We start from the raw sequence: 14,514 nt of genomic DNA on the forward strand, positions 1-14,514 counted from the left end.
TTTCCCTTTTCACCAGAGGCAACCCTTAGTAAATAGTTTATGTATCTTTCCAGCTATTTTCTATACAGAGACATTATCTCCTTTAAACACACAAATGGGAGTCTTTTCATCTCATACGTCTTGGGGAATCTCTAAAACTTTTTTAAACGCTCTCTTCTGGACCCGTTTCTCCTGAAGCCAGAGCCTCATTTGCAGATACTACTTCAGATCAGCGTTGCTTTCAGTCTCAAGGTCTTTTACTCAGGCGCGATCCCGGCTGGCACAGCAACACACACCTCACCACTTTCGCTTTGTGGGCGGCCCCCTTCAGAGGCACTTGACACTTTCCTCAGACCGCCTTCCAATCCCGAGCGCCGGGAGCTCGCCTCCGTACTTTGCCTCATTTCCGCCTCGCACGGCGCGTAGTGATGACGACATCGGCCGGCGGCGGCGCGGACGACAACTAGAAGGCTGGGAGGGCTTCCGGGGTTGCCGGCCTGGCCGCTAAGAGCTGCTGTCATGGCGGCCGCTGTTTGGGGCTTCTTTTCCGTCCTTCTGCTGTTGCTATCAGGGGATGCCCAGAGCTCGGAGCTGCCTGGGACTACTGCCGATGGGTCAGGCGGGATTGGGGTCGGCATAGGAGATCGCTTCAAGATTGAGGGACGTGCGGTTGTTCCAGGAGTGAAGCCCCAGGACTGGATCTCGGCGGCCCGAGTGCTGGTAGACGGAGAAGAGCATGTCGGATTCCTTAAGTGAGCATCTTACGGGCAGCGGGAAAGCGGTTGGCGTGGAAGCCGGAAGGGAATTCCCCATAGGAGAGCCAAGTGTCAAGAGTTGACGACGTCGCTGTCGGAGGGTGAAAGGGTGGGCTCCAATAGCGGTCTTTGCCGGGAGACCTTGGGAAGCAGCCCGACGCTTTCCCCTTTTCTCCCCATCACCCATTCCCTGTACCTCAGAAATGAGAGCGGCAGGTGCTTGCCCCAGGCCGGAGCAGTGGGATCCGTTTTCTTCAACTCCATTTTTGCCTTGTAGGGGTCGACCCCTCCTGGACCCTGGAGACAGGTGGACCCCTTATTTGTTTTATGCTGAGTTCTTTCCTTTGCATCTCGTTTGGTTTCTCTAGAATCTGGCCACTTTTTGCATTCATTCCAGTCTTTTGGCAGCTTGATGTTGTGTAAAAAGATGCTAAGCAAGTGGGAATTCTTAAAACCCAAAGGACTTCTATGATGGCATAGACTGGGAGGCTAATATTGCTGCTTCTCAAATTAATGGGCCCTGAAGTCCCTAATCAAAGCACTTTTTTTTGCCTGGAGTTGGGAATGTTGTTCTTTTTTACAGTTGAATTCATCGAGGGATTTGCAACATCACACTTAGTACCGTTTATGTGAGACTGGGGTTTCTCCACGTTTGCTTACATGCTTCTGTGTTTTCTAGTTATTAGCAAAAATGGGATTTCAGTCTATATTAAAGAATGTGGTGAATTTATTAGCACTCCAGTTTTGCAGCAGCCTGCTTTTCAGATGTTTAGGCACAAATGTGATGTTTTAAGTCTTTCAGTGGCTACTGGGGAGGTGAAACTGTGAACTGAAAGAAAATATTTAGGAAAGAAAGTGTTTCTCTGATAGGTTTGTATACCAGCAAGTGGTATTTGAAACCCAGACATCTTAAATTTGGATGTTTACTTCTAAATCGGATTTGCAAGTATTCAGATCATCCAGGTGCTGTTGAATAGAATTTGAATCTCAGATTAATAGATAATGAGACGCTAGTCTTTTAATACTATTTGTCTTTACAAATCTGTCGTTAGGGCATTCTTTAGAGTTTGCCCCAAGTAATGATGTTTTAATGAAAAAACTCTCAGACCTTGGGAAATTAGCCTAAATTGACCATTTGGCTTCTCTTTTCTGCAGTATTCAATTCTCTTAAAAAGCATTTATTTTTATTTTAAAGTAATGTATAAGTAATATGTTTATTGAAGAAAACGTAAATAAGAAATTAGGGATAACAAGACTTAACATTTTATTGTATTTTTACAGCCTTTTTGTAATCATATGACCTGTTTTTAATAGTAGAATACAATATATAATACTTTGTAGTCTGTTTTTTTTTTCCAGTTAATATTTTGTGAGCAGTTTCTGACACCATTTCCTGTTCTTCCATTTGTTTGTAGAAAGGTTAAGAATTAATATGAGGAGCTTATGGTAGGAAACTTGTTGGAAGAGGGATAGTATATTGTCTTGTACTTGTTATGCATAACTGGCATGCAGTTTTGACTTACAGTTCGTCTTGTTGGAGGTGGCTTGGGTCTTGACTAATAGAGATGAGGGCAGTTTTGACTGAGGATGCTTCATGCCACTTCTTGCCCTCATCACTGTGTATATAAAGCATAATTTATTTAACCAGTCTTCTGTTTGGGGACATTTAGGTGTTTTTCAGTTTTTTCATGTAGAAGATTATGCACTATCCTTTTTTGGGAACTTTTTATTATGGAAAATTGCAGACATACACTAAAATAAACAATAGTGAATACTTGGGTACCCATCACATCACAATCTACTGTTCTGTTTGAGTCTCCTCTGTACAGCATTTATTTTTTTTCTAGAATATTTAAATATGACCCTAAATATAATTTCCCTTGAAAAAGCATTATTATGTGTCTCTAAAAGGTAAGGGCTTAAAAAAACCCCCACAATACCATTATTGATTTAATAAAACAAGTAATAATGCTACAATTTCATCTAATACCCAGTTCATTTATCTCAAAAATGCTTTATGTAATTCTTTCAAATCAAGATCCAACAAAGCTTACATATTGCAGAGTACATTTTTAAAGCCAAGTTTTAAAATTTCATTATAAAATTTATATGTTATCTTTCTAAAATAAAATACTTACCTTATGGTGAAAAATAAATTTGCTTTTTCCTTTGGGTAGTTACTTCTGCTGTTACTTGTAGTCCACAGTCATTAGTTTAATTCTTTCTTTTTCTGGATCTAGAAAAGTTTTGAAATTTGTTCACTGAGGGTCCCATCAAGAAGCAGAAGACACCCAAATTAGAATAATTCAAGGAAAGTCTAATGAAAGGATTAAACATTGTAGTCATGGTGTAGGGAAACAACCAGATTGTACAGTACTCTAGAGTTTACAACCTCAAGGCTACTATATTACCTCTAAGCCTGAAGGAAGTAGGGGAGGTAAAGGTTACTGGGACCTAGAGGGGAAGAAAGGACTGCCTTGAGAGGAGCAATGTCCCTTGACACAGCAAGTCAGAGGTGGCCTCTCAGGGAGAGAGCTGGGGGACACTAAGCTCATTTTCTTTCCTTCCTCCAGTCTACAAAGAGTTGAAGGGTGGTGAGTGGGTGTGAAGGGCCAGTGAAGACGTCCAGCCCGGGAATAAGTTAACTTGATGTTTACATTTCAATTCTGTTTTAGTTCAGTGTGTACTTTGAAGGAGCAAGGAATATCTTTTCCTGTTATTTTTTAGTAAATATTGTGGGTGTGGCAGACTCAATTATTCCTTTAGCTGTGAAAGAACCTAATGATTTTTTTAAAAGATTTTATTTATTTATTTGAGAGAGCGAATGAGCACAGAGGAGAGTGAGAGGGACAAACAGACTCCCCGCCGAGCAGAGAGCCTGACCTGGGACACGATCCCAGGACCTGGGATCATGACCTGAGCTGAAGGCAGACGCTTAACCAACTGAGCCACCCAGCTGCTCTGAAAGAGCCCAGTGATTTAAGAAGCATTATTTAATGTATTATGATCCTGGGACTTCTCTGACAAAGAAGATCCTTTTAGGATCATTTGTTTTCCTGAAACAGAAACTTCTTTTCCCTCAGATGTCAGTTTTTCATTATCAAAACAAATTGATTTGGGTCTGCGAACCTGAAGTTATCTGCTCTTGGTGGGATGGTTTTCTAAGTCTAGAAGGTTTAGAAGAAATCAGTATGGAAAAGGCAGATAGTTTTGACTACATAAATCTGTTAAACTTACATATATCCAAACAAAAGTAACCAAAGTAAATGGGAACTATTTGTAACAAGTGGAACAAATGGTACTTGATGACCTTCTTGTTAGAAAGACAACAAAATGCAAGCAAAAACTAGAAAAAAAGCCATTTATTTTTAATTAAGTTATTGTTGCAGGGGATTGGCAAAACTGGAACCTTAATGTAGTAATAATGTATATTGATAATTTCTCTTGAATGAAGACATGGCTTCAAAATTGAAACTGTGCTCCTGTTATCAACTATCCCATAAAGGAATTAGAAGTACTTTCTATGTCAGGATTCCCTGCTCCTGTGGAGTTCTCTGGGGTATTTTCAGAACAGTTTCTGTGTGATTATGGAAGCTGAAGTGTGAGGACAATTCTTGTCAGTTTGGGGACTTTTTGTTGTTAATTTCTGTGTCATTCGATGGGGGGGGTGGTTGATTTGGGAGTTAACAGATGATTTAGAACATAAGAAAAAAGCAGGCTGTTGATCAGAAGTGTCTAAATATGATTTTCATTCTTCCAGGACAGATGGGAGTTTTGTGGTTCATGATATACCTTCTGGATCTTATGTAGTGGAAGTTATATCTCCAGCTTACAGGTTTGATCCTGTCCGAGTAGATATCACTTCAAAAGGAAAAATGAGGTAAGGGCACCTGATTTAGTTTTTACAAAAGACGAGTCTACTGAATACCTCTTATATTCCTTTTAGAATTTATAGTTAGGGTTGAAAAGTTTCTCATTTAAACTAGGTATCCCATAAAATATCCTTTTTTTATTTTTATTTTTTATAAAAATATCCTAATTTTTAAAATTTTTCCCCTCTGCCCCCCCAAAATATCCTTATTTTAATATAAGCATTGGTAATATTGCAGAGTTGAACTTCCTCCTGCTCTGCCTAAAATTTATTTTAAAGCTCTAATACGATTTTATGATTATATATAATCAATATAATATGATTATAATAGAGAAGAGGCAAGATTACCTACTATGAGGGCAAAAGCCCTGTGGAAGTTATAATTGAAAAAATATTGGGGTGCCTGGGTGGCTCAATATGTTAAGTGTCTTCGGCTCAGGTCGTGATCTCTTTCTCTTTCCCTCTGACAAATAAATCTTAAAAAAAAAGACATCCTAAAAAAAGGAAATATGATTATTAGAGTGGGAAATAATTTAACCTTTCTAAATTGGAAATATTATTCACCACCTGTTTTTCACTGGGACATTTTGATAATATCTCTTAATACCTACTTAATAGTTGTATTGGCCTAGAAATTTCTACAGTTCTTCCTTTCTGAAATATTTAGTGTACAACGGAAATTTAGTATTTTTTGGGCAAACGATAGATTACATTGTGTAGTTCATCTCAAAGTGAGGATCATGATAAGAAAAGAAAACACAGTATAATTTTTAAGTAGATGAACATATGCTTTGAAGTTGAGGTGAAAAGAATGCTGGACTAATTCAGTCTGTGAATATAGAATACCACAAATCCATTTGAAGTTGGAATCCGTTGTGTAGATGTCCACAGTTATTCCTTCTGTTATTCCCCAGTTTATTTACTTACTTACTTTTTTTGTTGTCCCATACTAGTAGTATTCTCTTTGGTCTAATCTGACCAGGAAGTATATGAAACAATTTATTTGTTTATTTTTTTCTAGCTTTATTGAAGTATGGTGACAAATATGAAAGAATTTTGAATGGTAATGTCTCTTCTTTGAGCTATCACAAAATAACTCCATGTTACAGTAATAAAGCATAGGTCTTGCAAAGGCAAAAATAATTTTGGGATTTGAGGAACTCTGTTTTATTACTCACCTTTTTGGTATGTGCTGAGAATATTTAGGTTGATTTGTACAGACCCCAACTTGAGCTGACATAAGAGATATGTTCAGTTGGTACCATAATATTTACATTTGAGTTAGTGTTTGCGCCTAAAATGTTTTTCTTCTTTCTTTGCCTTTTGTTTTTGGACATTGAAAGTGATAAAAGTACAATATGTAAATATGCTGTAATTCACATAGAGTAAGTCACACATAGAGCTGTCTCATTCTTTATAGCAGCTGCATATTAGTCCATTGATGCCAGTGCCTACTGATGGACAGGTAGGGTTTTCTTTCTCCTCTTTTAACATGTGTAGTGAACAGAGATGATTATAATTTAAATTCTTGATATTATCATGAAACTAATACGAAAACAATGAATCGTGGATCACTACGTCAAAAACTAATGATGTATTGTATGGTGACTAACATAATAAAATTAAATTAAAAAGAAAACAAACCTAATATAATGATGCCACTAAAAATAAACTTTAAAAACAAATTACTCCCCCTCCCAATTTTTTTTTTTTTTTTTTTTTAAAGATTTTATTTATTTATTTGAGAGAGAGAGTGAGAGAGAGAGAGAGAGCACAAGAGGGGGGAGCGGGAGAGGGAGAAGCAGGCTCCCCGCCGAGCAGGGAGCCCGATGCGGGACTCGATCCAGGGACTCCAGGATCATGACCTGAGCCGAAGGCAGTCGCTTAACCAACTGAGCCACCCAGGCGCCCGTCCCCCTCCCAATTTTTGAAGTTAAATTGTTGTCTTAGAATAGTCTAGAATCATATTTCTTGCTGTTAGCTATTTAGAGCAAGGGTAAAGCTTGAATTGAAGGTAATGTCTTGTAAATATGTTTATAAATATTCTTTGATAGAATAAATGGATTTTTTTCAAAGTAGATGAACCTCATTAGGTATCAAATTTCTCACTTCTTTTTAGAGGCATAAAGATTCATAAGAAAATATATAGATAAAATCCTATAGTATGTAAAATTTTAAAGGACTTAATGACTTTTTATATATTTTAGAATTGTAAGCTTGGAAATGGGTGGGTGTGTAGATTACACTATACATTATATACACATTTAACAGGTTTTTTTTAAATATCAAAAACATGGGGCGCCTGGGTGGCTCAGTCAGTTAAGCGTCTGCTTTAGCTTAGGTCACGATCCCAGCATCCTGGGATCAAGCCCCGCAAGGGGCTCCCTGCTGAGCAGGGAGCCTGCTTCTCTCTCTCCCTCTGCCTACCTGTCTGCCTACTTGTGATCTCGCTCTCTCTCTCTCTCTGTCAAATAAATAAAATCTTTAAAAATAAATAAATAAATACATACATAAATATCAAAAACACAAAATACTGGAGGAAATGAGAGTTGTTAAAAGGAGATACTTGTCTATTAGAAACTATAATTTATTTTTATTTACTTTTGCTCTAAATTTTTAGTAAGCAAGTGGAAATATTTTTCTCTATATAAAGCTTTTTTGCTTTGGGTAAAGAGTACTTCCTGCTTTAGCATTTAGCCTGTTTGCAGCAGTGGGATTCATATTCTCAGTTCCATTCCTGATGACTGGATGCCTGAAGCGTAGGTAAAAAACAAGGCCGTTATCATTTTAATAATTGTGGGTGGGACAGAATAGAGAGCAGACGGGGATTCATATAAGATCCTAATATTCCTGACCAATATTTTCTTTTTTTTTTTTTTAAAGATTTTATTTATTTATTTGAGAGAGAGAGAGAGAGCATGAGAGGGGGAGGGTCAGAGGGAGAAGCAGACTCCCTGCCGAGCAGGGAGCCCGATGCGGGACTCGATCCCGGGACTCGAGGATCATGACCTGAGCCGAAGGCAGTCGCTTAACCAACTGAGCCACCCAGGCACCCTTGACCAATATTTTCTAAGCATGCTTGGTCATATGACAAACATTTCCTTTTAAATGTATAGCTCCCAGAGGAGTAAGGGAAATCCTTGGGGGACAAACTATAAACCACTTTCCCTCCTGGGGGTTTTGATATTCTGACCAAAATGCTTAGATTTGGGGCACCTGGGTGGCTCAGTCAGTTAAGCATCTGACTCTTGATCTTAGCTCAGGTCTTGATCTAAGTTCGTGGAGCCTACTTAAAAAAAAAGAAAAAGAAAATGCTTAGATTTTATTAGCAGTATGTAGGTAAGAGGTAAGCCTTAGGCTTGCTTTGAGCCAGAATTAGATCGAAGACTTGATTCCCCCTTTGATCCTTGGCACTAAAATCCAAAAGATTAGGCTCCCAATCTGGCCCTGGCCTTTTGGAGGGAAAAATCTCTCCTGAAATTTAATAGTTGCTGTCCTACCCTCATTGAAATTTGGGGTGTGAATTTATTACTTCCTGCATAATCCAGAAACTTTCAAGCCATGCAATTAATAAGATCATCCCTGGTCATAATCCTGGACTCCTGGTGGAGACAAATGCATAACCTCTCTGCAGGGAGATACTCTCTGTCCAGGCCCATACATAAATAAAGTACGTAACTTACCAAATACCCAAGAAAACAATGTACATTGAATCGGCAGATGCATTAGACCTCTAAGAACCTTAGATAATAAAATTATTGGATATGGACTATGAAATAGTTCAAAGTATATTTAAATGCTAAAACAAAAGATTTATTGCTGTAAGAGTAAGATACTACAAAGATAGACCATAGATCTATGAAAGAAGAATAAAATAGAACTTCTCCAATAAATACAGGCTTTGGAATACATAACTCAATGCATGTGTTAAGCAACTGAACAGAGGTTTGATGAACTGGAAGATGGATCAAAAAAAACTTACCCAGAATCCAGTACACATAACGGAATGGACACTGAAAGAATTTAACAAGATGCCCGAGTAGAGAATGAAAAGGTTGAACAGGTGTCAAACAGAAGTTCTGAAAGGAAATGAGTGAGCAGTGGGGAGGCAGTTTTCAGAAAGTAAACTGGAACATGTGTGAATAGGGGTGAGTGTTTTAATGAAAATTAGTGGCATCTCTGGTGAAGATGCAGTGTTACCTGTGGCACTGTTGCAGGATTTTTTCCTGCAAAATCGACTTGAAAATTGGGTGTGTTTATTAATGCCGACAATCGAAGTAAAATCCAGCATTTTTGTACATTTGTAACAAAACTAATTTATTATTAAATATAATGAAAGAGTTGTAGAGCTAGAGGAATTCTAAAGAACTTTTCATATAACCAGAGAAGAACGTGTCTAATCCCACAGGCCTACGTAGTGACAGAGCCACAGCTAGAAATTAGGTCTCTTGATTTCAAGTCTAGTGTTCTTTGTCTACATGTTGCTAAATACCTTAGAAATATAGATAAAGCTACTTGGATCAGATTTTTAAGATCAAAAGTTTAGATGCCAAAGGATTTTGGAAAAAGCTAAAGGTACTGCTAAAAATTATGAGTAATTCTTTTAACTAGTAATGTTTTTGATAAAACTAGTGATGCTTTTTTCATCTGGCTTTATCAGAGCAAGATACGTGAATTACATCAAAACATCAGAAGTGGTCAGACTGCCCTATCCTCTCCAAATGAAATCTTCAGGCCCACCTTCTTACTTTATTAAAAGGGAATCATGGGGCTGGACAGACTTTCTAATGAACCCAATGGTATGTATCATGCTACAATTAAGTATCTTTACTAATCTCTAATTTGATTCCAGGTAGTCGAAAATGTCTAACCCCAGTGAGGAAGAAAGGAGGTCAGATTGTTAGATGAAAGGATAATTGCAAATAGTTTACTGATTTCAGGAAAATAGTAGCTTTGGGAATAATAATGAAAAGAATGTAGTGAGAATTGCATGGTTGATTTGACAACGAAATGTGCAACAGAAATGGGATAAGTACTTATGATGAAATGTTTTAAAATGCAGATGGAATAAGAGTATGTGGTAAGTCACATGTGGAGTTAGCGGTCTCATCCTTCATACTACCTGCATATTAGTTCACTGATGGATGTGCCATCATTTATTGATCAGCCTCTATTGATGGCTTGACTAAGTGTTTTTCTCCTTTTTTCACGTGTGTAGTAAACAGAGAAATTATTCTGTGATAATTTAAATACTTGGTATGAAACTGATATTATGGTGTCCACTAATAATAAAACACTAATAGAATACATTCTTTAGGGCTCCTGGGTGGTTCATTCGTTAAGCGTCTGCCTTCAGCTCAGGTCATGATCCCAGGGTCCTGGGATCAAGCCCCGCATTGGGCTCCCTGCTCTACAGGAGGCCTGCTTCTCCCTCTCCCACTCCCCCTGCTTGTGTTCCCTCTCTCTGTCAAATAAATAAATAAAATCTTAAAAAAAAAAAATGCATTCTTTAGAAACAAATTGACTTCTTTTTTTCCTGCTTTTGGAAGTTGAATTATTATCTTGAAATTTTCTAAGTGGTGATCATATTCCTTGCTGATAGCTATTTAAATCACAAACATGAATATTGGGGGATTGTACATTTTTTGAGAGGAATAACTAGTACCTAGAATCTGCTATTAGGCATAAAGAAGCAGGAGGGTAGAGTACATAGGAGAAATCAGCAATGAAACTCCAAAGCTTTTTAAGAAATATCTTCCATGTTCTCATTTCTGAAATTCCCCATGGAAACATACCTAGTGCTAGAAGCTTCGAAGGTATTTTTCAAAACTGATCTGTTAATCACCTAGTACTATGTTGCAGGCTCGAGAGGATGTATATTAATTAGAGGGTCAATGTAATATTTCCTGCAAGAACCACGAAGTCATCTGGAAAGATCCCAGCTGGCCATCAGGATCATCATTCTTTTTTTTTTTTTTTTAAAGATTTTATTTATTTATTTGACAGAGAGATAGAAGAGCACAAGCAGAGGGAGTGGCAGAGGGAGGGGGAGAAGCAGGCTCTGCACTGAGCAGGAACCCGATGCGGGGCTCAATCCCAGGACCCTGAGATCATGACCTGAGCCGAAGGCAGACGCTTAACCATCTGAGCCACCCAGGCGCCCCCAGGATCATCATTCTTAATGCCAGACTGCAGATTCAAGAAAGTGAATAACACAAACAAACTGTGTTATATAAAATTGTAAACTCTGCAAAATGATAGGTGGCACAAATACGAAGTGAGGTGTCTCTAAAGTCCAAACCTACATAGATAAGGCTCTTAGACTCTATAGTAGTCAAACATTGAGGAGCACCTTATATCAACAGGGCTGGGTCAGTAGAATTGAGGTGGTGCTGGTAGTTTTATTCCTATATAACATTTGAATCTTTAATTTCATCATGGATTGTTAAGTGTAGATTTTATTCTTCTGTTAAGTGGGAAAAACATTTTCTGGATTTTTTTTTTTTTTTTCCACAGGTTATGATGATGGTTCTTCCATTATTGATATTTGTGCTTCTGCCCAAAGTGGTCAATACAAGTGATCCTGACATGAGACGGGTAAGATGACTGCCCCTCTGTGGATTTTTGAACCATATTCTGACGCCTGAACCAGCTGTTGTGGCTGAATGGCTTGGGTTTTTTCAGCTTTATCCTAATTCCCAAGCCAAATTCATTCAGAGGTTATGTTAACATAGTATCATGTTCCTGGCATTTAATTAGTTGTTGCCACTGGACCGGATAAATTCAGATGATTCTGCCTAATAAAATCCTGGGTCTCTTCATATAGCTAAAACACTCTGCTTAGTACGACTCTTTTTGTGCCTCAGTTGTGAAATAGTTGAGATGGTGTCCCAATCCATATAGTTTGCAAAATGATAGCTTTTTACGATTTACCTTTATTTTATAAAACTCTTCAGAGTATACATTTAGTTTATGTGTTCAGACACACACACACACACACACACACACACACACACAAATTCTGATAACCAAGGGAGAAAAATAGAATAGTGGCTTCCAGACTCTTCACCACAAAATCATACTGGTTCGGCAATGGGCAGGGGGAGTTGCCAAGTAAGATGCTTCAAATTTAGGGCCACTGCTTTGTCTCTTTCAAATATGGGCTTCCATAAAATCTTCAGAATTTTTTTAAACCATTATTTTTCTCCTACCTGGAAACCATCAAGTATCTCCTCAGTTCCAGGTTTTTCCATTGTATGTAATACATTGATGTATTGACACCTTATTCATTGCTGAATGAACATTTGTTAATTGATATCTAGGTTATAGATACTGGGGATGCAAAAATGAATTGTATATCATCCCTGTTGTCAACAAGCTCAGAATCCAGTTAAATGTAGGAAATAGCATGGATTTATAAACCCTCTTCTTGCCATCAGAGGATTATGGGTGTATGTGTGAGAGAGTGTGTGTTTTAAATGGGAAAATAAGATACACATAAAATAAATAAAAATGGGGCGCCTGGGTGGCTCAGTCGTTAAGCGTCTGCCTTCGGCTCAGGTCATGATCTCAGGGTCCTGGGATCGAGCCCCGCATCGGGCTCCCCGCTCCGCGGGAAGCCTGCTTCTCCTTCTCCCCCTCCCCCTGCTTGTGTTCCCTCTCTCGCTGTGTCTCTCTCTGTCAAATAAATAAATAAAATCTTAAAATAAATAAATAAATAAATAAATAAAAATGTTTGCTGAGGTAGTAGGTGATTAAGTTCTGTAGAAGGCAAGGCATTTATTGCAAGCTGGAATAGGAGAAAAAGCTTCATGATTAAAGACAGCTTTATGATATTTTAGAATGTCTCATTGCCAAATTTGACATTTTTGCTTCAGTGTTGGTCAGAAAGTATATATCCTATGTAATTCTTGTATCTGTTAAGCCACTTAACTGTGGTATCAATAGAAGGAAACATTGGAGGTCACATTGGATCAAAAAGTTCATTCCTTGCAAAGTGCTTTGCACATAGTAAGCAGTGTAAAAAGTTCTTTATTCAAGAGCTTCAGAATTGAAGAGATTCAAAAATAGAGTTGATGAGATATTTTTGTAGGGTCTCAAGACCTTTTACCATATACATTTAATTCTTGATTATTAGAGCATGTTAACAGTTTTGATTTATGCTTATAATGTTTCTTTTCCTGGCCATATCTGTAAAAGCACTTTCTCCTCCAGAATCCATGTATAAATTCTACCTTTGGGGAGAAAGCCTAATAATATCCAGGTGGTGTTCAACTTTAAATGATAGATAATACACTATTTGCAATTTTTTTTAATGTGTGACCTAATACAATTTTAAATTCACTTTTGGAATTTAATGTAAAATTCAAATGTAGCATATATTACACTAATATTATTGAAGGTGGAATAGTACTTTATAGATTGTTGGCTCAATAGAGAGAGGACAAAACCTCAAAATAAAAGTGCCAAATCCTTATGAGGTCCTGCCAGTGATTTGTTTGTAACATATATTGCTCGCTTTAGATGCTGTGATTGAGGTCACTCAGGCCATAATAGTATTCACAGATTTTACTACTAAGGCCTTAGGAATGAAGTGTTGGAAATATGTAGTTATTTTCCGAACATTTCTGATAACCTTAGTATATAATTAAAGACTGATACTCTTTTTTATATGCATCTAAAGAAAGTATGAGTTTAAAAAAACATTAAAACAGTAAGAAAGTATTTTAATCAGCAGACATAAAATAAGATGGCAAGAATATGATCACATATAATCATAGAAAATACCCTTTATGAAAACATAAGCTGGATCAAACCCAATGCAAGATTTATTGGACATTAATTAAGGATCACAATGCTTAGTAGTATAAAGGAGGTATGAAACATAGTTTCTGAAGGGCTGTTGGGTAGAACATTGCTGAGAACCAGTAGCTTCTATTTGTTCTATTCCTCTCCTTCCTTAATGGAAGTCTTAGTTGTTAGCTGACTTGAAGGATCCCAGTGCCTTTACTGTTATTGTGCTTTGTCCTCTTGCAGGAGATGGAACAGTCGATGAATATGCTGAATTCCAACCATGAATTGCCTGATGTTTCTGAGTTCATGACAAGACTCTTCTCTTCAAAATCTTCTGGCAAGTCTAGCAGCGGCAGCAGTAAAACAGGCAAAAGTGGGGCTGGCAAAAGGAGGTAGTTGGACAGTTGGAGATCACATTTGCACAAACAGGGATCACTGGGGTGGCATCGAAGTCTTGAGGGGAAACCGTGTGAAGCAAATACTGTAAACTTGAGTCATCCTTAAAGTTGATCTCTTACACCTGTCCTGTGTGGTAACTCTTTAGCACGTGTTTTTGTACATGGTACACAAGAAAACCCAGCTTTCATCTTTTGTCTGTATGAGGTCAATATTGATGTCACTGAATTAATTACAGTGTCCTATAGAAAATGACATTAATAAATTATATGAAGTACTATACATTATGTATATTAAAATGTCTTAATCCAGAGATAAAATGATCTTGTCATTTCTTCTTCACTTAATGTTTCTTTTATTCCAGGCAGTTTTCTTCTTTCATTACATGAGGCTTGAAATTGACCTTTCCTATTTAAAAAGAAGTGGTTGATATTTTTAGAGCTGCATGCGCCATGATTTTTTGTGTAGCCAGACCTTTCACAATGGTCAGCCCTGCCCTGCATTTAACATTCCCCTATGTTCCTGATGCAGTTTTAATTTTTGTTATTACAGTTAGTTTTAGAGTACGGATATATGAATGAGAGTAGTTGTTATCAGTTCTTAAATTTTGGTTCCCCTCTATGGGATTCATTATTGAGTATCAGTAATGTGCTGTGCTTCAGGGTAGGATTCAGAGATGGATAAGGACAGTTCCTGTCCTCCATAGAGCTTATTATGGAG

At 37.7% G+C, this 14,514-nt stretch overlaps 1 protein-coding gene across 2 annotated transcripts; it reads left to right on the forward strand.

Moving 5' to 3' along the window:
• The first annotated feature begins 426 nt into the window (after positions 1 to 426).
• On the forward strand, positions 427 to 14,107 carry EMC7 (ER membrane protein complex subunit 7). Of its 2 annotated transcripts, XM_021695367.1 has the most exons (5): positions 427 to 731; positions 4,495 to 4,614; positions 9,266 to 9,404; positions 11,122 to 11,202; positions 13,642 to 14,107. In XM_021695367.1, the coding sequence occupies exons 1-5, from the start codon at positions 499 to 501 to the stop codon at positions 13,792 to 13,794; spliced, it is 726 nt and encodes a 241-aa protein (XP_021551042.1). In that variant the 5' UTR covers positions 427 to 498; the 3' UTR covers positions 13,795 to 14,107. The 2 variants fall into 2 exon arrangements, with proteins under 2 accessions (XP_021551042.1, XP_044773816.1); XM_044917881.1 differs by lacking the exon at positions 4,495 to 4,614 and having other exon boundaries at positions 440 to 731.
• The last annotated feature ends 407 nt before the right edge of the window (positions 14,108 to 14,514 follow it).

This window comes from Neomonachus schauinslandi, chromosome 9 (genome assembly GCF_002201575.2).
Source record: "Neomonachus schauinslandi chromosome 9, ASM220157v2, whole genome shotgun sequence".
NCBI classification, from domain to species: domain Eukaryota; kingdom Metazoa; phylum Chordata; class Mammalia; order Carnivora; family Phocidae; genus Neomonachus; species Neomonachus schauinslandi.